The following is a 22,614-nucleotide window of genomic DNA, read 5'->3' as shown; positions in this document are numbered from 1 at the left end:
GTCCTGAACAGGAGTGAGCGGCGCTACTGTGTCACTCGACGAGAGCTGCTGGCCGTGGTGGCAGGGGTAAGACACTTTAAGTACTACCTGTGTGGCACATCATTCGTTATCAGAACTGATCATGCCGCCCTCCAGTGGCTGATGTCTTTCAGGGAGCCAGAGGGACAGGTGGCTCGCTGGCTGGAGGAGCTCCAGGCCTTCAATTTCACTGTGGAGCACAGAGCAGGGACGCACCATTCTAACGCAGACGCCCTCTCTCGCCGCCCATGTGCTGCAGCTGGCTGCCGTTACTGTGAGAAGCGAGAGGAGACAGAGCGGGAACTCACAACAATTGACGGAGCAACACAGCTCGCCTGCAGGGCTCTTCTGGTGGTGGATGCAGCGGAGTGGAGGGCACGGCAGGAACAAGACACTGACCTGATGCCAGTCCTGCAGTGGCTGGAGAGGGAGGAGCAACCCCTTTGGGATGAGGTCACTGGGTTTTCCATCTGTACCAGAGGGCTGTGGGCCAAGTTTTAATGCTCTCAGGCTGAAGGAGGGGGTGTTGGAGCGTGCCTGGAAGCATCCCGCCACAGGGGAGGAGAGGTGGCAGGTTGTGGTGCCAAGGTCGCTGAGGTCAGCTGTGCTGGAAGCCGGCCATGGGAGTGCTGGAAGCCTGCCATGGGAGCACTGGCTCCGGCCACTTTGGGGTCTCCAAGACCCTACGCCGCCTGCGCCAGGGCTACTACTGGGGTCAGCAGCGGAGGGATGTGGAAGACTTTTGCCGCAGCTGTGATGCATGTTCCTCGCACAAAGGGCCACAGGACCAGTCCCGGGCTCAGCTTCAGCAGCAACCAGCAGGAGCTCCAATGGAATGAGTAGCTGTGGACGTCATGGGCCCATTTCCACTTACAGACAGAGGAAACCGCTATGTCCTTGTGGCCATGGACTATTTTACCAAGTGGCCGGAAGCATATGCCATCCCAGATCAGCAGGCTGAGACTGTCACTGATGTGTTAGTGGAGGGGATGTTCAGCCGCTTTGGAACAGCAGAGACCCTCCACAGTGACCAGGGGCGTAACTTTGAGTCCAAGGTATTTGCTGCCATGTGAGAACGCCTTGGGATTAAGAAGACCCACACCACCCCACTTCACCCCCAAAGCGATGGACTGGTGCAAAGGTTTAACAGGGCGCTGGCCCAGCAGTTAGCCATCCTTACCTCAGATCACCAACAGGACTGGGACCACCATCTTCCCCTTACCCTCATGGCCTACAGGTCGGCAGTGCAAGATTCCACCCAATGTACGCCTGCCCTGCTCATGTTAGGGAGAGAGCTGAGAACTCCTGCCGAGCTGGCTTTTGGGAAGCCCCCAGACGCGCCACCAGGCCGGGACTACGCAAGGAAGCTGCAGGACCAGCTGGATTCTGCACATTCCTATGCCCGGGAGCAGCTGGCGAAGGCAGGCCTGTGCCAAAAGAGGAATTATGACATCATCACCCCCCCCCCCCCCCGCAACTCTGAATTACATAACCGAAAGACAATGAATGAAAACTGTTTGTACTTGGTACAAAGACAAAGGGATTCATTTCAATTAAGCTTTATTTAGTGTACACTGATAGAAAAAAAGTCTTCAGCTGTATTCATTTAAAGATTATTAAATAATACAAAGTGTGGAGAAAAAAAATAATGGTTTTAATAATTGGTTTGTGGGCTACAGAAAAAAATAAACCCCATAATAATAATAAAATAAACCAAACACCTAAAAAGTTTGACTGATTTGTACAGGTGACTTTCGCAGCACCTTATCTTCCCTTACACCCAACATTTCTGTTCATTTTTGCTGTGTGGAAAGGGAAATCACTCTGAACCAATCTGAAAACCCCACATTGATATTTATAATTTTGTTCACTATTATGACAGGACTTAATAACAGCTCAGTATTAACATGATAATACTGGTGTAATGTCTAAACGCTGCAATACTCAAATAACACAAGAAATACCAAGGTATAGACCAAGTAATAGCTTGTATCAACAATTGTTATTGCTGAAACATATTAGACTAAAATGTGAAAGAAGGGGCCAAAAACTATGGGTATGGGTAACATGCAAACATGCCTATGAGGCAAAACTAGTTATTAATAGTCTAATATTACCCTGCTATAACAATTGTTAATACTGAGTTATTGCTTGCTTTTTACCACAGTGCATTTTGATCGGCATGTGACCTCAGTGAATGCAATGTTACACATAATAATGCCCACAGTACTAAAATTTGCCTTAAACCAAAATTATTTTTCACACTGATACTGATGATTAAAAAAAATGTGAAAATTAAAGTTAATACAGACTCTTTCCATGCACATCATCCCTTTAGCTATCCAATCATTAGTAAAATATAGTATACATTTAAAACAAATCAAGGCCGCAGTTAATTATCCTATGGCTGGGCCAGATGTTATTTATAATTAAAAAATACATAAGTCAATAGTTGATAGTTACTATCAGCAAGATATAACTGTGACTGCTGTAATCCAGCCCTATCAAGTTACAGTTAAGGAACTATAGAGAGCTAATGTTATTCAATTGGACTAGTATTTGTGTCCACATCACTTTGGCCTAAACAGAATGAATATTTATAAATCTTCACCTGTTAAATTTTCCATTTTGTTCACTAGATCCAGTTTAATTCTGGCTGGTTCTGTTTTAGTTTTGAATAAAGTGCACTCTTGGCTTTTTCCTAGGAAACTGTTGCCAAAACTATATATACGGTAACTGTAAACCCAATGCTCACACCCATTTGACACATCTGTGTTTCAACACAGTGTACAATATGGTATACGACTAGCAGGGCATCTCTTGAAATTGTCTGTTGAAACTACAGTTTGTGAACAGATCTCAGAGGAAGATGTGATCACAGAGAAAAAGGCTGGATAACATGAAGAAAATAAAAATGAATGTATACCAAACAAAAACACTGAATTCCTGTTATTAACCTGTATTACTGCCCTAATATTCAACAGTAACTTCTTGTGATAGCCAATTTAACTACCACAAACAAACATTTATCTGAGTAGCTGATTTGATTCATGTTTCTTCAAATAATGTCAGATTGTCAACTGAATTCTTCTTCATATTTATTAATCTTAAATCTGAAAGATTAACTAGCTACTTCTACATGAAAAACTGAGCCACCAGGTTGGCCACACCCAGCAAGATTAGTAAACTGTGGGAAATCGCTGACGTCCACCTCAGCATCCCCTGCCGTCTCAGGGTGATCATGTGGACTAATGCGGGAAATACAAACACTAAAGCCAATCCACAAATTGCTCCAGAAAATCTGCAAAGAGGAACACAAAGTTAAAACCACTACTCAGCAATCACTACACCATTACAAGGTGCCAACTAGTATGCTAAACAACAATGGCCACAACAACAAAAAAGGAAACAGACTTGAATGTTTCCTTTTGTGGCTAGGAAGGAAGGAAGAACTTTTCTTCCTTGCATAGGTAAGGATGAACTTCCATGCTAACACAGGTTTACCTTTTGGCCACTGATTTAAACCCTGAAATACAAATAAATAAGACATTCAGTTCTAATTCAAACCTGGAACTATCAGAATAGTTTTATTTATGTTTTTTATTTATTTTATTATTCATTTTTATATTGTAATGACCTTATTTATTTCATAGCCTTTTATTATCTTTAAATTAACTTCAGGGTAAAATGACTGATTCCTATATAGTGCTGTTCTACTTCTCACCCAAAGCACTTCGAGGGTACGACAACAATTGGAACTGCTTATTCTGTGACTATTTTTCCAAAAATACAAATATAGATCTGTTTAGTGAATTTTACTTTATTAAGTTAGTCATCTATTTATCGCCATTATTATAACAATCTATTTCATTTATTTTTCATTCAAGTATGACCAATGTAGTCTTTAATTTCAAACACCTCAATAATGTAAGAATGTCATCAAAACATTTACAGAATTTCATAGCCACACAGTCAGTCTACTTTATGAAATGTTATTCAAGCTAAATTATTAAACTAAGACTAATTAGACTGTTTTGCATTCACTTATGTGAAGAGAAACAATTTCATACTTACCGTATGATGGATCCTATATTGGGATAAAATGTGGCCATCAGGACACCAGCTCCAACAATTAAGATGTTCAGTATCAGAACATGAAGGAAACTAAACAAAAAACAATATAACAAACTATAAATTGCTTACAGGCAAGTCATCGATCGCTGTTTACCCAGGACATCATAAGGTTGTTAAGAGATGGCATGCTTTTGTTTTTTTATTAATTTATTTATTTATTCGGTTACAATGTCATTTCTTTTCTTAGTCTTATTTAATGAATAACAATTGGAGTAGAAACTGCAACTCTCTTATTACAGCTATGTACAGGAGCACAAAGTGCATCCCACAGCAGAAAACTGCCTGATTATTCACGCCGCAGACACAAACAACTGGACAAAATTTAGCAGTTAAATTGAGAAATGATCACATTTTTTTGTTTAAAATAAAAGCAACGTGGGGGCAATATGATCAGTTATCAGCATTGTTTTGTTTCCTGTTAAATGGAAAAATCATTACTCTTACCTGGGATAATGATTTCCAAATAGTTGACCCATCATCTGAACCCGCACCAGATAACCCAACAGGGGGTATACAGTAATCATCTGGAAAAGCAAGAAGGTCCTAGCCACAAACACCATAATATCACTGCTGGGGAAGTTATCCAGGAAGTTCTGTGAGAGAAAAGCAGTGCAGTGTTTATAAGCTAACTTATGTTTGCCAGAAATCAGCAAATACGGGGTTTTAATGTTCATGTCCATCAAGAAACAAGCCAACAAAAAATTCTTATGGTTCAAACAAAAGCAAATCATATTTAAATCTAAACAGAAACAAAATGACTAATATGTCAGAATAAACACCATTTAGCCACAAGATTAAAACTGCTGCCATGTTATGTATAGCATACTGACCAACACGTTCCATTGGAATGTTCTGCAGTGATACCTTGGGTCCTGGCTTAGTATGGATTCTACTTTTCATCTAAATATGGTTTCAGACCACACACCTAATGGAAGCGGGAACCCAATATACCACAGAAACTGCTCGGGAATTTCCCAGTAAATACACACAAAAATATAAAGTAAATAATGCCAGAAACCACGGAAGACCATTTGAAGCTACATGTACATGACTGAAAAAATCAAAACTGTTTCAGCTGTCAGTGTACAGTGTGAGGAAACAAACAAACAGAAGGAATCCTCTTTAAATCATCTATTTACATAAAAATCATTGTGAATGCTTAGTTAGATTTTAACATTAATCTAATTGAAATTTATGAAAAAATTGGTAATACTGAAAAACAATTCCACTTACAAAGAGTAGATTAAAAGTGTGTAACCCTGTAAGTTAATTATGTCAACAAAAGCTTATTAGAGTCAGAAGTTACAACAACCAATTCATATGGTCCCTCTCTTCTAACATATTGACTGTGTTTATTTTAAATACATATTGGAGCAATTTAAAGAGTCCTCCCATCGATGGACTGTAACTACAACTGGAAACTTTGTTCTGCTCTGTTGCCTCTGTAAGCTCAGCGTAGCAACGCAAACCACTTCTCAACCATGAACTACTACAGCTGTCATACAGTAGTTCAAGGTCTACTGTGTGACAGCTATAGTCAAACATGGTGACATTGCCTTAGGAAAAACGTGGTGTAAAGGATGAGTATAGATTGTTAACAGTGACTACATTTTCAAAATTGTCCAGTAGTAACCATGTTAACCACTGAGCCTAGTTTATTAGTGTAGAAATGATCTACCTTTACCAGCTATATCTCAAAAGACTTAACACAGCAGATTAACACCTTTCAACACTAAAGCAAAGTTATGATAAACTGACCTCCAACAAAGACAATCCATCTTTTACCCTGCTCAGGGATAACCCAATGTAGATGGTGTGCAATGAAAATAACAGGCCCCTTTACCCAGATACATCATAGATGGTAAAAATCTGCTACCACTGACTCTTTTCAGGGAAGAATAGTCTTACTAAATGTAGTGCATTGTACTGAACCACAGCTACCTGAATACACTTTCTGAGATTGCTGCTGCCAAAAGACATTTAATCGGTTACTAAATCGAAGGGTTTACTTGCATCTTTAAGTGGTAGTGGGTATAGGGAAAATATGAGCATTTTGGTGAAAAAAAAAAAAAAAAAAAAAATGCATACATAAACTTATTTAAAAATAACAATAAAGTGAAAATCTTACTGGCTGAATGCAGTCTTTAAAGAGAGGAGGAGAGGGGAAAGCAGCAAAGATCAACACTCCAACATACAGGTAGGTTAGCCCCACTAAAAGATAAGCCACAGACAGGTCGCGCACCTGAAAACATACCAAATTTACCTTAGATCCATCAGAATTAAAACTTCTGAGACTGAATTATGTCATCTAAATTTACTCAGCAAAAACCAGATTTGAAGAGTACTAATATTTGGAGGAACATGAATAAATACCACTCACATTGTTCTCTTGGTCCTTGTTGTTCTTCATTAATGTGATGATGCAGTTGTGAATGAAGAAGGCGAGAGTGAGAACACCAGTGAGCTGAGGGAAGAGCAATCTGAACTCTGAAAGATCATAATTAAAAAATAGATACATTTGCTAATGTAAAGAAACTGAGAACACACATGCACGCATGCATCAGGCATAACATGACCATCTGCCTAATATTGTGTTGATCTGCCTTATGCTTTCAAAACAGCCCTCACCCATCAAGGCATGGACTTCACAAGACCCCTGAAAGTGTGCTGTGTTATTTAGCACCAAGATGTTAGCAACAGATTCTTCAACTGCTGCAAATTACATGCCAAGTCAACACCTCAAACTTCTTGTTGTGCTCCTCAAACATTCCTGAAACATTTTTGCTTTGTGCCAACACACATTGTCCTGCTGAAAGCACCACAGCAGGGAATATAGTTTTATGAAAGGGTACGCATGGTCTACAATGCTTAGGTAGGTGGTATGTATTAAAGTAACATCCACATGGATGGCAGGACCCAAGGTTTTCCAGCAGAACATTAGCCAAACCATCACACTGCCTCTGCTGGTTTACCTCCTGCCCATAGTTCATCCTGGCGGCAGGTGTTCCTGAGGTAAGCAACGCACATGTACCCGGGCATCCACGTAAAAGAAAACATGATTCCTCAGATCGGGGCACCTCCTACCAGTGCTCCATGTCCTAGTTCTGAATCTCACATGCCCATTCTTGGCACTTTTGGCAGTGGACAGGTGTCAGCATGTGCACTCTGACTGATCTGAGGATATGCAGAAAACTGCAATGTACTGCGTATTCTAACACCTTTTTTACCAGAACTAGCATTATGTTATCGAGCAATTAGAGCAACAGTAGCTCAACTGTTGGATTAAACAACACGGGCCAGCCTTCCCTCCCCACATGCACTAGTGAACCTTAGCTGCCCCTGATCCTGTCACCGGTTCACCACTGGGCCACTTCTGATAAATACTGATCACTGCAGACCAACAACACCTCCACAAAAGATGCAGTTTTGGAGATGCTCTGACCAAGTCATGCAGCCATCACAATTTGGCCCTAATCAATCCTTGTTGATTAGGGCCAAAAATCCTTACACTTTCCCTTTTTTCCCTGCTTCTTACATATCAGCTTTGAAGAAAAAATGTTCACTTGCTCTGTCAGTGGTCATAATATGCCTTATTACATGGATCCATAGGTGTACAGCCAATGGACCTCCATTTTGCACCTTAATAATATAACATTTTGATTTTCAGCTGGTGTCATGACTTTTTGCACATCCCTTTCTTCATGTGCTGTGTTATTTCCCATTATTACACAATTTATGGACATCTTTGGTGTCATTTCTTTCGGTTGTTACCAATATCTACACATACATCTACATTCCTGTTAAAAGACACACAAAGAAGCATTAACACCAGTTTTACCTGGAACATAGAATTCCGTTTTGTCAAACCAGTGGAATTCCAGGTGAAAGCCAAGGCGGACAGCTTTGACAGTGACCAATACAATCAGGTAGACCACTGATATGGTGCCTGTACAAGATGGATGAATGACATCAATACATTAATGGATGAATGGCTGATGCAACACAGAAAGAAGATTAATCAAGCCCCACAGTTAACAATTAATTGACTTATCTCTACTCCACATCAGAGTATGTTTATTTAAGTAAGTACAAATGTTAAATAAAGGAAAACCATGATCAGTATTGCGCTTCACCACTCATTCATCTTTAAGCAAATGTGAAATTCTTAATGAGAAGACACCAGTCTTAACTCCATGTCTACAAAGAAAAGGATCTAGCCAAGTTTTTGAGCTTTCAGTCAAAATGATGTGACAAAAAGAATACGCTTCTATGCTGGCCCCTTTTTAATCAAATGCCAACAGTGTGTTGTGAAGAAAGTCCGGTACACACTATATACGAAGCTCAAGATTTCTGACTAATCTAAAACAATGCGACTGCTCTTGGTAAATAGACCAGTTCTTGTGTAGCGCTTTTCTACTCTACCTGAGCACTTAAAGTGCTTTATACTACAATATGCCTCCCCCATTCATTCAAGTTTTTTTCTAACCTTCGGTACTTTCTATCTAACATTCACACACATCCTCAGATTTCGATGGCTGCATTGAAGAACAAGCTGGGATTATCTTGCTCAAGGATATTTTGGCATGCAGACTGGAGCAGCCAGAGATTGAAAGATAAATGAGTGGACAATGCTGAAAAAAAACTGAAAGCGTTTTTTTTCCCATCTGGATAATCCTGATACATTCCCACCCAGGGTGGGGTGGCTGTGGCTCCAGTCAACCTCTTGATGTCTTACCCAGGAAAGTGAATCTTGCAAAGAAGGAAGCTGAGCGTAAGCAGAGCAGTGGAAGGAGCAGAATGATGAGATAGAAGGGGACAGTGTTGGTTTTACTCCAGTAGCGTTCAAAAGGGTTCACATCAGACATATTTCCATTGTCACTGAGGTAAAGGGTGCTGATGGTGTTGTTCCCTCCAGGGTTAGTATTTGGGTAAGGGCAGATGACTGGTGAACAAATGAACAAAATATCATCAAACACTGTTAATTAACTGGGTAATACAAAATTATAAAATGCACCAGATCAAAGGCATAAAGTACATTTTTGTTTTCAGTCACAAGCTTTTCCAGTCTCCTTTTGCTTTTTGCCTAACCGCTGCCTGTTTGGTGGTCTTTGTGAGGAGGTTCACTAATATTATTTCATTCACAAACATTTTGCCCCTAGATTTAACCATCAGAAATTCCCGAACTTTTATTCTAAATCTAATTCTAACTTTAATAAAAATCTGAAAAAAGACTGGAAATACGGGCCAAAAAGCTTTAACTTTTACAATATTTAGTACGCAGGTGGTCTCTGTCCTTTTTTCAAAGCAGTAACTTTGTGATTCCCTGGATGTGATTTATTTACTTGGAATTTATAACCTTTTTTGAAAGGTATATGATAAAGCTGAAACTTTGCATACAGCAAGTGACTTACCTTTTTCTGAGCCATTGGTTTCCAACTCTGAATCTGACACATTGATATTGTGAACATGGTCTATGGACAAAGAAGAGGAAGCCATCGGTTAAGAGAAACAAGCCTTCTTGCAAATTTTGAGATAAAGCCTAGAATGAATTTACATCTTTCTTCACAATGTCTTTGTGTTATGCAAATGTCTTCTGTGCAAATTTCAGAGATCTTCTCGGTGTGTCTTGCCTTGAGTTGTAATTTCTGTGTATTTAAACACAGAAACTTGAAAAATAATGTAACAATATCTTTTAGGTCATCCAATGGCTTAACCTCAGCTAAACGAGTTATTACAAACATCAGGCACACTATGTGTAATATTACCACAGTTAATTAACCTCCTAGGACCTGGCGTCCACATATGTGGACATCACATTTTGGGTTATTTAGACCAAAATACTGAATTTTGCTTTACAAGGGCCTGATACTCACTTACGGGGACATTATACTGCTACTGTTCTATCAAAATTTTAAATGAATATCCTCATATGTGGCTCTTATTTTTCTTAAAAACAAAAATAAGGTAAAAAAAAAAAAAAAAAAATCTGGTAATTCTTTGTTTTTACATTCATCAGGCCCCAATGTGATCAAATATCAAAGAGAAATTAAAATTGCATGCTGTGGAAGAGTTCGGGTCTTAGGAGGATAAAGCTTACAGAGCTGTGAGTTTCGTTTTTGCTTAAAATGTTTCTGAAGTCACTGTGCTGCACATATAGTAACATAAACAAGTAAGCATTAACATGTGGAGCAATAGTATAGAATGACATAATTCCACTCTTTTGCAGATAAAACCATTGTTTCTTACTGTAAATAAACTGTCCAGTGTTGAAGAGGAAGTTGGACATGAGTACCCAGTAGACTACCATAGCTCCAACAAGTGACACCATAGAGAACATCAAGCTGGACCACTGACCAACTTTTCCGAAATAGTACTGACAAACATCAGGGAATTCCCAGTCTGATGTGTCCACACAGGCTAGGAGAGCACAAAGAATAATTACAGAGGTAAATAATTGGTTACAAAATATGAAGTTAAAAATATATCACAAAAACTTCTCCATAGTACACAGTGGTGACAAACATGAACTTTATGAGCTAACATTCTTTTGCAAAGTCTTTTAGTAAATGCAGCAGCATAAAATATTTTTTTGATTCAGGAATAATGTTCGATAAGTTCAGTGTTAAGCTTCACCATTTTATTTAGGCTGAATTAATTTGCTCTGTACCTTCAGTCTTAACAATAACTTCTTGTAACTGTGGCAAAAATATAGCGGTTCAACCGTGATCTAAAAGCAAGTGTTTAGATGTATTAACAACTATGAGGGGCCGTACAAGCCAAAATTCATTCTTTCACTCTCACACACATACATTCTTCTTTCACATACATATATTTTCACTCTCATATACATATATTCTTCTGTCAGACACACGTATTGTCACTCTCACATATATATATTTTTCTTTCACATACATATATTTTCACTCTCACATACATATATTCTTCTGTCAGACACACGTATTGTCACTCTCACATACATATATTTTTCTTTCACATACATATACTTTCACTCTCATATAGTTTTATTTTAATTTTTATATTTAGATATTTTTATTCTCATGTTTACACATATTTAACACACACATTGCAATATTGTGCGTTATTTTTGTGCCACTATTCTGAGAGCACGTAAAAAAAAAAGTTGAGCCCGTCCCATCTCGATCAAGTGACGAGGACAACGATGTGACCGTTTCAGGAGATGATAAAATATTTCTTAACACCCCGATAGCTTGCTGAAGAACTCGAGTTTCTTCTCCCCCCTCCATGCTGTCAGACACTTGAAAGTGACCCGCGCGTGCTTCTCAGCCAATCACAGCGGTACAGACACCCAGCCTTCCCTTTCCACTATACTCTTTCATTCACATACATTATTCTCTTGCATACATATATTTTCTTCTGACATGTATACATTCTCTTCTTACATACATATATTATTTGTGAGATTAAACGCATACTGAATGCATGTAAATGAGAGCAAAATGTAGGAATGCATAAATGAAAATGCATGTATGTTAGAGTGAAAATTTGTAAATATGTACATTAAAATACATGTATAAGAGAGCACAATATTGCAATGTGTGTGTTAAATATGTGTAAACATGAGAATAAAAATATCTAAATATAAAAATTAAAATAAAACTATATGAGAGTGAAAGTATATGTATGTGAAAGAAAAATATATGTATGTGAGAGTGACAATACGTGTGTCTGACAGAAGAATATATGTATGTGAGAGTGAAAATATATGTATGTGAAAGAAGAATGTATGTGTGTGAGAGTGAAAGAATGAATTTTGGCTTGTACGGCCCCTCATAAACAACACTGCACATTCGCATGGAACAAGTAGTTAGCTCATATTTATACAAATACTTTTTTTTTTAAAAATCTCTTATTTCATCCAGTTATCCATTTCACTCAGCAGGAAATATCCTAGATATATGTACAAAGCAACCAAAGAGCTTTTCAAGTTAAATTGATGGAATTTCTTTGACTCGCTGACACAGTCAGCACATTCCATGTCCACCTGCTAAGAGCAGACTTCAGTAAAGGTTTGAAACATTATAAGTAGGTAAGATGAAAGCTGTTGCTGCTGTCTTCAGGTCATTGAGTGTAAAAGCTTTTAAACTACAGTAGTAAGGAATACTCCATAGATCAGGCTCTGACTGATATTAAACAGAGCAAATACAGCAATGACATTCCTGTACAGTGATCACCCAAAAATGTAACACTTTGCAGAAGACAGACTTGTCTTCATAAATGACAAATTCTGATAAATCCTGATAAATACATTAGTCTTCATCATGCATTTTGGGGAATAAATTGCTCTATAGATCATGTTCTGAATGATACTGGAACACAACACTCTGTAAAATCTTTATAATGCAGACACTAAAAAAAAAAAAAAAAAAGAATGTTGGGCAGATAATAAGAGGGAAAAAACAACTAATTTTAGTATAAACAGATAAACTATTTTTTAAATTTAAGGGTAGAATTTATCTTTCTGGCCTGCAAATTATAAATAGCATAATTAATCAGCTATGCTAAAGTGAATGGCAACATATTAAAGAAATTCTAACAACAAAAAACATAACTGCTCTCTCACAAAGAACCCTATACACTGTATATGTTGAGAATTTGCCATTGGCCTTATTTTGCATATTAATATGGAATGGAAAATATTTTTCTAGCATTTGAGATCTGAAACAAACCATTGTGAACTGGGTACTATTGTCCACTTTTTGAAACTGAAAAGTATCTCAAAAAATACTAAAGATATTAGTATTGGTCTATTAATCCCAAACCTAGTTTGTAAAAATGACTTACGTATTGACTTTGGTGATTTGAGGACAATATAACAACAATACAGCATCAGCAGGCCTATGAAGATGACAATGAAGACTCCAAGAGTGAAACCAGCCTGAAATAAAGTCAAAATTGTATATTTATTTTAAACTTTTGCCCTCTACACTAACTTTTATTTGCACAAAGTTCGCAAACAAAGTTTGTTTTTTTATGTGATTTTAGGTGTGGTTTTGAATGAGCTGAGAACATTGAGTATGTGAACTGAAACACATCACCTGCTTTATACCCCAAGGCATGCTGAGTATAGATGTACCCATCATTGTGTTCCATATAGCAAATCTGGGACAAGAAAAAAAACAAACAAACAAATAAATCAAAGCAGTTAATTGCATCCAGTTAAGTACAAAGAAAGCATGTAGCTTCCACATGCTTTGTGCAGTGTATTTCACATTTTACTAATGCTGATAGGGCTTACATGGTGATGATACTGGGGTTTTTAGAGGTATGGTCACTGCCTGGGACCTTGAAAGCTGTTCCCAGTGGACTGTAGATGTAGATCTCATCTGGCTGGGGAATCACATGATCTGGAGGACTCTAGGGAGGAAAAACGGAGAGACTAAAGATGAAGATTTCAGAAAGGTGCATGTCATGACGTCTTAGAATTACAAAGATAACTTTAATAGCATTCTCCTTATTAAGGTAGGTTAGCTTCATTTTCAGATCTTCAGTTTGTAATTCACTGTTACTACAAAACTTTGAAAAGAAGAAGATTAGGAGATAGCTGATAACCCCTTTCAATCTGAAGTCATAACCACGTAGCAATAATTTTTTTTCTGTGAGAATTCACGAAATGAAAAGCAACTATGTGCTAACATATCCAATGGATGGAAACATAATAGCAATAGAAAGGCTAATTAAAATTATTTTAAGTAAAAATAAAAACAGATGATAAGAGAAACAACAATACAGATGCTTTGATACAGGTGCACTGCATGGGACAACCAGGGCTTAAAGTGGATCTTGGCAGGTGGGAGAATCCCAAGATCTGATGTAGCAGTGCAGCAGGAAAAAGACTCACCTCAAAATGAACAAGTAGATTTGTACTCTGAGCTCTGGTAGCTTTTACAGATCTTGTTTTCTTTTTGAACAGGCTATGTGATCAATTGACCTGTACTGCCTCTATGGCTCTGGGGCAGCTTTTTGTGGATTTACCCCATTCGATTTTCCAATACATTCTGACATGTTAGATACACTATTGATCTATCATGGCTTCCTTCCAAAAACTTGGAACTTTAAAAGCAATAGTTAAGGTTATTAGCTTAAACTTATGACTTCTTTCAAGTAATATAAATTATTACAGTCCATAATACCAATTTATACAGGCCTGAGATCGATCACTGATCAAAGACCACTGATCAAAGTCGACTGATCAATGGTCCCATTCACCATTTACAATGCTGTGATTGCAGCCATTCCCCAACTCTCTGTGAGTGAATGTTACTAATGGCCATTGATCAGTGGTCTTTGATCAGTGGTTGTTGATCAGTGGTCATGACAATGTGCATATTAATTATCAAGGAACTGACCTCACAGTCTATTGTTCATTCAGTGGGCTGGTTTCAGTTATTGTGCAAAGGTACTTCTTATAAGGTTGGGGAAACTCGCAGTCAGCTGAGACCGAAGAAGTCACTTGGATAAGTGACAAAACGTTTCTCCCACTGAATATGCTACGTCCAGATGAAAAGAATGAACCTTTTGGGGTTTAAATTATCTAGTGCCTTCAAAAAATATTTTAATAACTGGTGACCCGTCCAGGGTATACCCTGTCTCTTATGGCAGCTGAGATAAGCTTCAGTGCCTTGCGGCCCTAATTTGTATAAGCAAAGATTGATAAATGGATGGATGGATGGATAGATATTTCAACTACAAAATACTGTTACTTGCTAGAAAAAAAAAATCAGACAGCTAAGTACAATGAAAACATATTTATTGAGCTCTTTTAGAAGCGTAACACAGTATATGGCACTACCTGTCTCTTCCAAAGAAAAGCAACTCTGCTTACACTCAGGCCCCTTTTGTACAGCTACATGCTAAAGGTAATCTATAATTTTATGCTGATGGGAGTAATCTCTTCCACTGTGACAGTGCTCAAAATTCATAGGGCTGTATGGAGCAACTAATAGCTAGTATTAAAATTACATTAATCATATATTACCAATTCTAAGTTAAACACCTAGATTTTGAATTTGATAAATGTTGTGGACAAATGTGTTAACACCCTTTTTCCATTGCTGGAAAACCACTAGCATATATGTGAATTTTGTTTAACTTCCTAAAGTTTTTATTTCAATTTCTGTTAGCGTCATGAGACAGTGAATACAAGGATTCTTACATGAGTCTATGTGCCAGTCAGTTTTTTGTGACTACACAGACTCATCCATGAAAACTTTAAATTAGGAATCCCTACTACATCACGCTGTCTCCAGCTCTCCATGCCTGCGTCTATAACAAAGAATAATCATGGCTTTCTAAAAGCTTTTATGCCAAAATTCATTGCCGTTTTTTAGGTTTATAGCTATGCAATCAATAAATGCTTTTAAAATTGTATTAATAATCTTGAATTTGTCACCAATCTGTTGGTCAAAACATGTAACAAGCTTATGTTGCTACTGAAGTTTTTTTATCTAAAAAGTGGTTTGCACTTGGCAAATTTTTTGCCCAGAAGCTATGGTTGTGATGCATTCATGGTTGTGACAACAAATTCGACCTACCAATTGTCGATCAGAAGACCCCATGAGTCTGCTGTAGTAGTGTAATCTGCTGTTGAGTACAGCAGCCTCAGCAGATACTGTCTCTTGTGGGCCATCATTTATAATGTTCTTGCGTTCCACATGGAAAGGCCTGAAAGACGTCAATAAAAATCATGTAATTTTCAAGTCATGTAAAAGCACAATTTCTTTGATGTCATTGCATACATTAAGGATTTGCACAATTTACATTTTTATATTATTTAAAGTATAATATGTTACAATCAGATAGGGCTTTATATACAGTTTCTCCCAAAAGTGAATACATACCCGACATTTTTGTAAATATTTTGTCATATTTTTTCATGGGACAACATTGAAGATATAGCACTTTGATAAAATGTAAAGTAGTCAGTGTACAGCTTGAAACAGTGTAAATTTGCTGTCCCCTCTAAATAACTCAAGACACAGTCATTATTGCCTAAACCTCTGGCAACAAAAGTGAGTACACCCCTAAGTACTCTCACGCTCTCTCATATTGGTCACTAGAAGTCTAACATGGCACATCATGGCAAAGAATTCTATGAGAAAAAGAATTGTTACTCTATATAAAGATGCCCAAGGCTATAAGAATATTGCCAACACCCTGAAACTGAGCTGCAGCACAGTGGTCAAGACCATACAGTAGTTTGACAGGACAGGTTCCACTCAGAACAACCTCGCTATGGTCGACCAAAGAAGTTGAGTGCACGTGGGATGTCATTGTTTTGGGGCTGCATGAGTGTTGCTGGCACTGGAGAGCTACAGTAAATTGAAGTACCTATGAATGCCAACATGTACTGTGACATAATGAAGCAGAGCATGATCCCCTCCCTTCAGAAACTGGGCCATAGGACAGTGTTCCAATATGATAACAACCCCAAACAGCTCCAAAAAGACCAGTGCCTTGCTATATAAACTCAGGGTAAAGGTACTTGACTGGCCAAGCATCCACCAGCTCTATGATGTCATCATGGAGGAGTGCAAGAGGAATCTAGTGGGACCCTGTGAAGCTCTAGTGAACTCCATGCCCAGAGTTAAGGCAGTGTTGGAAAATAATGGTTGCCACACAAAATATTGACACTTTGGAGACAGTTTGGATATTTTCACTTAGGGGTGTACTCACTTTTGTTGCTGTATGCTGAGTTATTTTTAGGTGACAGCAAATTTACACTGTTATACAAGCTGTACACTGACTACTTTACATTGTATCAAAGTGTCTTATTGTCAATGTTGTCCCATGAAAAGACATAATAAAATTTCTACAAAAAATGTGAGGGGTGTACTCACTTTTGTGACACACTGTAGCTTGACTAAGAAAATTCATGCATTAAAGCAAATATATTTGAGATTTGAGTGGTTCTAATCATTGTGTGAACTGGATTAAAACTCACTAACACAGGGAATGGTGCTAGGAAAATGAAGCACTCACACATCTCACAACTAACATCTTAGTATTTGCTTGCTAAGTGAATTCCAAGAAGTCAAGGTAATAAAGCACCTTGTTTATTATCTAGCAATGAAATGAACAGCATGAACCTATGGCATGTGACAGGCAAGAGAGAAACTGATTCATACTTTGTACTGATTAGCACAGCATTTACCTTTTAGTTCTGAAGTCTAGCGAATTTGTGGAGTCTCTTTGCAAGTAGTCCTCTCCAGTCTGCTCTGAACTCAGCAAAGGCCTGGAGTCATCCTCCATGATTCTACTGACTTGCAGCTCAAGCTTCTCAACAGGTGTCACCTAACTGGAAGCAAACATGTTACAAAATCTAAACACATACAACCACAGCAAACATAAGACATTGTTTAGTACAATTGTTTGTTTAATTGTGTGCAGATCAGCATTTTTCAAGGTAATTTTTGAATGCGTGGGTCTACATTCCAGATGTGCTTACTTCACCATTTTGTAAAAATTAACCTGTAGAGACATGTGCACAATTATTCACATGTACTCAGTTAAGATGTGGCTCAACTATATGATATGAAGTTATATTTATGTCAAAAGTCACAAAGGAAAAAAACATAATCACAAGCATTATTACAAGTTCTTCAGTATTAAAGTAATCCAGTGCAAAAAATAACTATTGATAGTTCATTTAGCAAATGTCATTTTCAAAACTGTCAACAAAAACAGTTTTAAGCAAGGCTCATGTTGCTGCCAGGATGTAACTTGGCTTAACACAGTAACAAAGTTTTTGGCATCACTGCTTTGAATGTAACCAGTCCCATTAGGACCCCTCTTCCTTTGGGCCGTCAAAATTCTGTTAATTTTAAAGCTTTGAAAGCAGAGTACCCGCAAGAGCGTGAATCTGCTGCAGCACAGCATTGCCAATGCTATGAACTGCAGAAACGCCTGTAGAGTGAAGATTGCTGTAAAGGTCATTAGGAGTCCACTGCCCTCTCTGCAGAGGATCGACTATCGCAAAATCCACACGACAGCTGCCTCCATCCTCAAGGACTCTACCCACCCTCAACAAAGTCTGTTCACACTTCTACCCTGAGGCTGCAGGTATAGAAGTGTGAAATCTAGGACCTGTAGACTAAAGAACTCAATGCCATTAGACTCCAAAACACATGACAGGAGTTTATAACCTCAGATTACCTCAATCTACATTCCTGTACACTCAATCGAATTCGCACAGCTGTCTTGAACACCAACTGCTGTCTGCTGTACATACAACTGATGTAGTATAAATATGTACATAGCTTTTGAAGCTCATTTTTTTGAATCTGTTGTGTGTTGTGTGTCTCAGTACTGTGCATATGACAAAATTTTGAAACCTGAAACTCACCTCCTTCCTCATTTCTCTTTTGAATAAAGAGACAAATGAGGAAGAAGCATCAAAGCCATTCAAGGTTTCAACATACAACAGCTATATAAAACTTCTCAGCCACTCCACAATTCTTCATATTTTGCTCCCAATGATCCAGACTTTCTTTGAGCAATAGCTCCCCAGCCTTTCTGAAAGTCTTTCAAAGTTTCTCTTCTGGTGTTGGCTGCTATTTCACTCACTTTTAATTAAATTCGTGCACCTAGCCTTTCTCAGAGGAATGTCTTTTTTATTGTTTGTTAAGCCACTTAACACTGTCCTATGAATCATCCCATTAAAAAAGCACCTAACTCAAGGGATGAGCCAGTGGAAGGATCGTTGTTAAGAAGCCATTCCTAAGGAAGAGAAACTAGGAGTAAAGGCTGAGGTATGCCAACATACACAAAACCTGCATGAAAAATAAGTGACAACAGGTCTTATGGGTTGACAAATCCAAATTTCAGGTTTCTGGTTTATATCATCATAAATATGCATGGAGGAGGTCAGGAGAGCAGTACAACAAAGAATGCACAGCCAACTGTAAAACATAAGTGGAAGCTCTAGAGCTGCAGCTTTATTTTTCAAATATCACAATGATCCCAAACCATAGAGTATAAGAGATGGACATCAACTATTGGTTTCTCAAGTTCAATGTTTGATGTTTCAAGATGAGCTTTCTTGGAGGAAGAAGTATTAATCCACACTCTCATTAGCTAATAACCTAATAACCTGTAACCAGCGAGAATGGCTGAGATTTAATTTCACAGGTAATCCTCGATTCTGAAATATAGTATGATCACGATTTACAAAACAGACTTCCACCCATTCTGCGTCTTTGGCCTGTGGGAGGAAGCCAGGTTACAAAAATAGAACTCACACCAACATGAAAAGGTTTCTACCAGATGGTGGATTCAAACTCAGGACCTTTTTGCTGAATGACAACAATGCTAACCACTATGCTACCCTTACAAACACAATTATTTTTTACTTTACACAAAACGAGTGAGTGAGCTCATAAACTCAGCAGAAAGAGAATTCACATAAACTTCTAGAGGACAGAAAGTCTCCTTGGAACCACAAATATTGCCATCTGATGGTATTCCCAGAGCACGGACCTCACAGAAGCGGTGCAGGATCGTCTTAACAGAATGGAATAAAAGGCAGCCGACATCCAAAGAGGAGCTTTGGAATGTGTTTTCACACCAAATATCAATTTTCAAGCTTTTTAGAATTGTACAATTTCTGTTTTGCATTATATGCAAGAAATCGCCACACTTATTTCACATTTTCTTAGGAAGAGCTTTTTGTTCTGCCTTTAGCGACTTAACCTTATAGGCATAGTTCCGCCATGCACGTGACAACACAAATATTTCTCTGGACAAAGTAACAAGTCGATACTGAGACTGTCTGAGGTTTTGGCACAAATAATCCATAGTGAATTCTTTCTGTAACCACATTTCAACACAGATACGTACTAAGTGTAAAGAAGTTTTAAAGATTCTTAGACTCAAAGTCACGTACAACAAAGCTCAGACACTTTAAACACCTTAACGAGAGCAAAGGCTGGTAGTTGAATGGCAACGTTTCATATCTAAACTCCTTTTTTTTAAAAAAAAAAAAAAAAAAAAAAAAAAAAGGATGTCATGCTAGGCTTGCATGGCTTCTTTGTAGAACTCACAGTCTGCAGTGAAGTGTCCTCTCCTCGGGTCTTCAGCTCATCTCAGTTCTGCTGTCTCTGCCATTGTTTCACCTCGAAAGTTGAAGTGAAATCAAATATCAACACAGTTGTTATTCATTTTTAAGTCTAACACCACCGGTGACATCAGCTAAATATTATTCCGATAAGAAATAATAATTGAATAATATTTGTACACGACTAATGAGCTGAGCAACGGCGTAGAGGAAGAAGAACTTAATTTACAAATAGTCAGCAGTCTTCGTACTAGGCTTGGTGACGATGTTGCTTTTCTTCCTGTTCCTCTTCTTCTTCGTATGTATTTAGGCCGGACAATACTCTTCGAACGCTATGCCGCCCTCCACCTTCCTCTTCCCCTTCTACCTGCTGCCGTTAGGGGTCGCCACTGTATATTTTCTACAGTGGTGTACCACATTTCTGGACTTCTAATGCGACATAAACCATTTAATGTTTGCCTTTAAGTTTTTCAAACAGCTTGCCAAGCCTGGTTATGCCCAGCAAGAACAAAGGGCTAAAGTCGGCATTCAGGCACCATCAGTTGAGTGAAGGTGTAATTAGTAATTAAATCTGATTCTCAGTTTAATAGATAATATCAAGCAACTCAAACTGTCTGTATTGCTTCCAGTTGTTGTCTATGAGAATAGGGCCATTTAAGGTTTGAGCATGACAGCTCTTTAGAAGTTAATGGCCAGTGACTGCAAATAATTGTTGTCGCAACAGTTGCGCAACAGTCAACTTGATTTTGGTCAGATTTGTCTGAGGCCAGGACAATGTCTCATTTTGACACTGCCCCAGGAAACTACATGGTGAATCGAGATGGAAAGGATGTGCATCAGGTTAGAATGATTAAGAATATAATAAGAAAACAGAGAAGGAGGGATGGTGGAAAGCTGTCAAGGCTCGCTGTGTGGCAGGTGGAGTAGAACCCAAATGCAAGACTCGGAAACAGGGGAGGTAAACTAAAGGGCGGCCTTATTGGTGTGTGTGTGTGTGTGTGTGTGTGTGTGTGTGTGTGTGTGTGTGTGTGTGTGTGTGTGTCTTTACTTTTCTAATGCATATTACAGAATATAACACCTGCATATTTGTAAAATGACAAATGGCCACCCCATTTGATTTCCATGCCACCCTAAGAAAACCTATGTAGATCAGCTCCTGGTTAACTTTGACGTTGGCAACTCTAAGGTTCATAGTGATTGGTGCGTGCATCAAGCATAAAGAGCGAAACCCTGTATAGGTGGGTGTGTAGCTGAAAGAAAAATCACCTATTCAAAAGTTACCTATTCAGCTGATGTGTCGTACAGCGGTGAGAATTGTTATTATCGGGAAGTGCAACTTTCAACGTATTTCCATTCATGCTGAGAGGAGCTCGCCATCACCCACTGTACAATGAAAAGAGAAAATGAGAAAAGGGACATTTTCTCCAGTCTGGGTTAATTTAACCCTGCATTTTCCCCTCACATACACAAGTACGCCCAATGCCACAAGCACTTATATTTCCTAGCAACAAAATTTTCACTTTGATTTTCTCTTTTTTTTTTTTTTACTTATACTTCCTTGCAAACATGTTTTTGTAAATTCTGCATTTTACATCATTTGACATATTGTATTATGTGTATTTGGTATCAAAAAATCGGAATAAATGAGCCATTAAGCAACATGTCAACACAGTGTCGACACAATAAGGGCAATGTGCTACACACTCCATGAGCATCATGTACCTATCACTGTTTCCTGTTCCAGAACAGCTGATCAGAGTAAGTTCAATTAATTCAATGTGGAATCTGCTTCCTGGTTACAGCCCCAGAGGGAAACAAGAAAACCAAAAATGACAAATCTTAAAGGAGGAAAACTGAGAGGGAAGACACAATCATGTGGCAGGACAAACAAAGGACAAGGGGCAGAGTTGACAGAGGATGGCAAGGGAACAGGCAACAGGTGGGAGGACAGGTAAAACAAATCACCCAGGAAGTATAATTGAATGTTAAAAAAAAGTGCCAAGGATTAAGGTTGAAATGAGAGCAGCTGGGAAGGTGGTTAGTCCAGATGACATACCTGTGGAGGTATGGAGCTGTCCAGGAGGGAGGGCAGCAGACAGTACAGGGTGGGCCATTTATATGGATACACCGTAATAACATGGGAATGGTTGGTGATATTAAAGTCCTGTTTGTGGCACATTAGTATGTGTGAGGGGGCAAACTCCTCAAGATGGGTGGTGACCATGGTGGCCATTTAGAAGTCGGCCATCTTGGATACAACTTTTGTTTTTTCAATAGGAAGAGGGCCATGTGACACATCAAACTTATTGGTAATGTCACAAGAAAAACAATGGTGTGCTTGGTTTCAACGTAACTTTATTCTTTCATGA

The 22,614-nt window shown here is 38.5% G+C and overlaps 1 protein-coding gene across 4 annotated transcripts; it reads right to left on the bottom strand.

Moving 5' to 3' along the window:
- Positions 1–1,770: 1,770 nt before the first annotated feature.
- slc38a9 (solute carrier family 38 member 9) lies at positions 1,771–21,628 on the bottom strand. Of its 4 annotated transcripts, none has more exons than XM_019360731.2 (16): positions 21,527–21,628; positions 20,232–20,303; positions 17,345–17,488; positions 15,726–15,855; positions 13,430–13,548; positions 13,230–13,293; positions 12,976–13,069; positions 10,399–10,569; positions 9,564–9,623; positions 8,888–9,094; positions 7,991–8,098; positions 6,533–6,639; positions 6,281–6,394; positions 4,597–4,745; positions 4,093–4,182; positions 1,771–3,319 (listed from the first exon to the last, which is right to left on the bottom strand). In XM_019360731.2, exons 3-16 carry the CDS (start codon positions 17,440–17,442, stop codon positions 3,154–3,156), a joined length of 1,677 nt encoding a protein of 558 aa, XP_019216276.1. In that variant the 5' UTR covers positions 17,443–17,488; positions 20,232–20,303; positions 21,527–21,628; the 3' UTR covers positions 1,771–3,153. The 4 variants fall into 4 exon arrangements, with proteins under 4 accessions (XP_019216276.1, XP_019216274.1, XP_019216275.1 ...); XM_019360729.2 differs by lacking the exon at positions 21,527–21,628 and adding an exon at positions 20,475–20,627; XM_019360730.2 differs by lacking the exon at positions 21,527–21,628 and adding an exon at positions 20,497–20,613.
- Positions 21,629–22,614: the final 986 nt, after the last annotated feature.

This window comes from Oreochromis niloticus, linkage group LG7, assembly GCF_001858045.2.
Source record: "Oreochromis niloticus isolate F11D_XX linkage group LG7, O_niloticus_UMD_NMBU, whole genome shotgun sequence".
Classification (NCBI taxonomy): Eukaryota; Metazoa; Chordata; class Actinopteri; order Cichliformes; family Cichlidae; genus Oreochromis; species Oreochromis niloticus.
Note: the sequence above shows the minus strand (reverse complement) of the source record. Positions and strands in the feature narration are given on the sequence as shown.

What these genes read in the sequence shown, in the direction of transcription:
- slc38a9 (XM_019360731.2), bottom strand. Translation starts at nt 17,442, where the DNA reads ATGGAGGATGACTCCAGGCCTTTGCTGAGTTCAGAGCAGACTGGAGAG. An exon ending in CAAATCACCAAAGTCAATAC is followed by an intron (nt 10,570 to 12,975) that starts GTAAGTCATTTT and finishes GTGCTCTCCTAG; the next exon opens with CCTGTGTGGACACATCAGAC. An exon ending in TGCAAGATTCACTTTCCTGG is followed by an intron (nt 8,099 to 8,887) that starts GTAAGACATCAA and finishes CATCTTGTACAG; the next exon opens with GCACCATATCAGTGGTCTAC.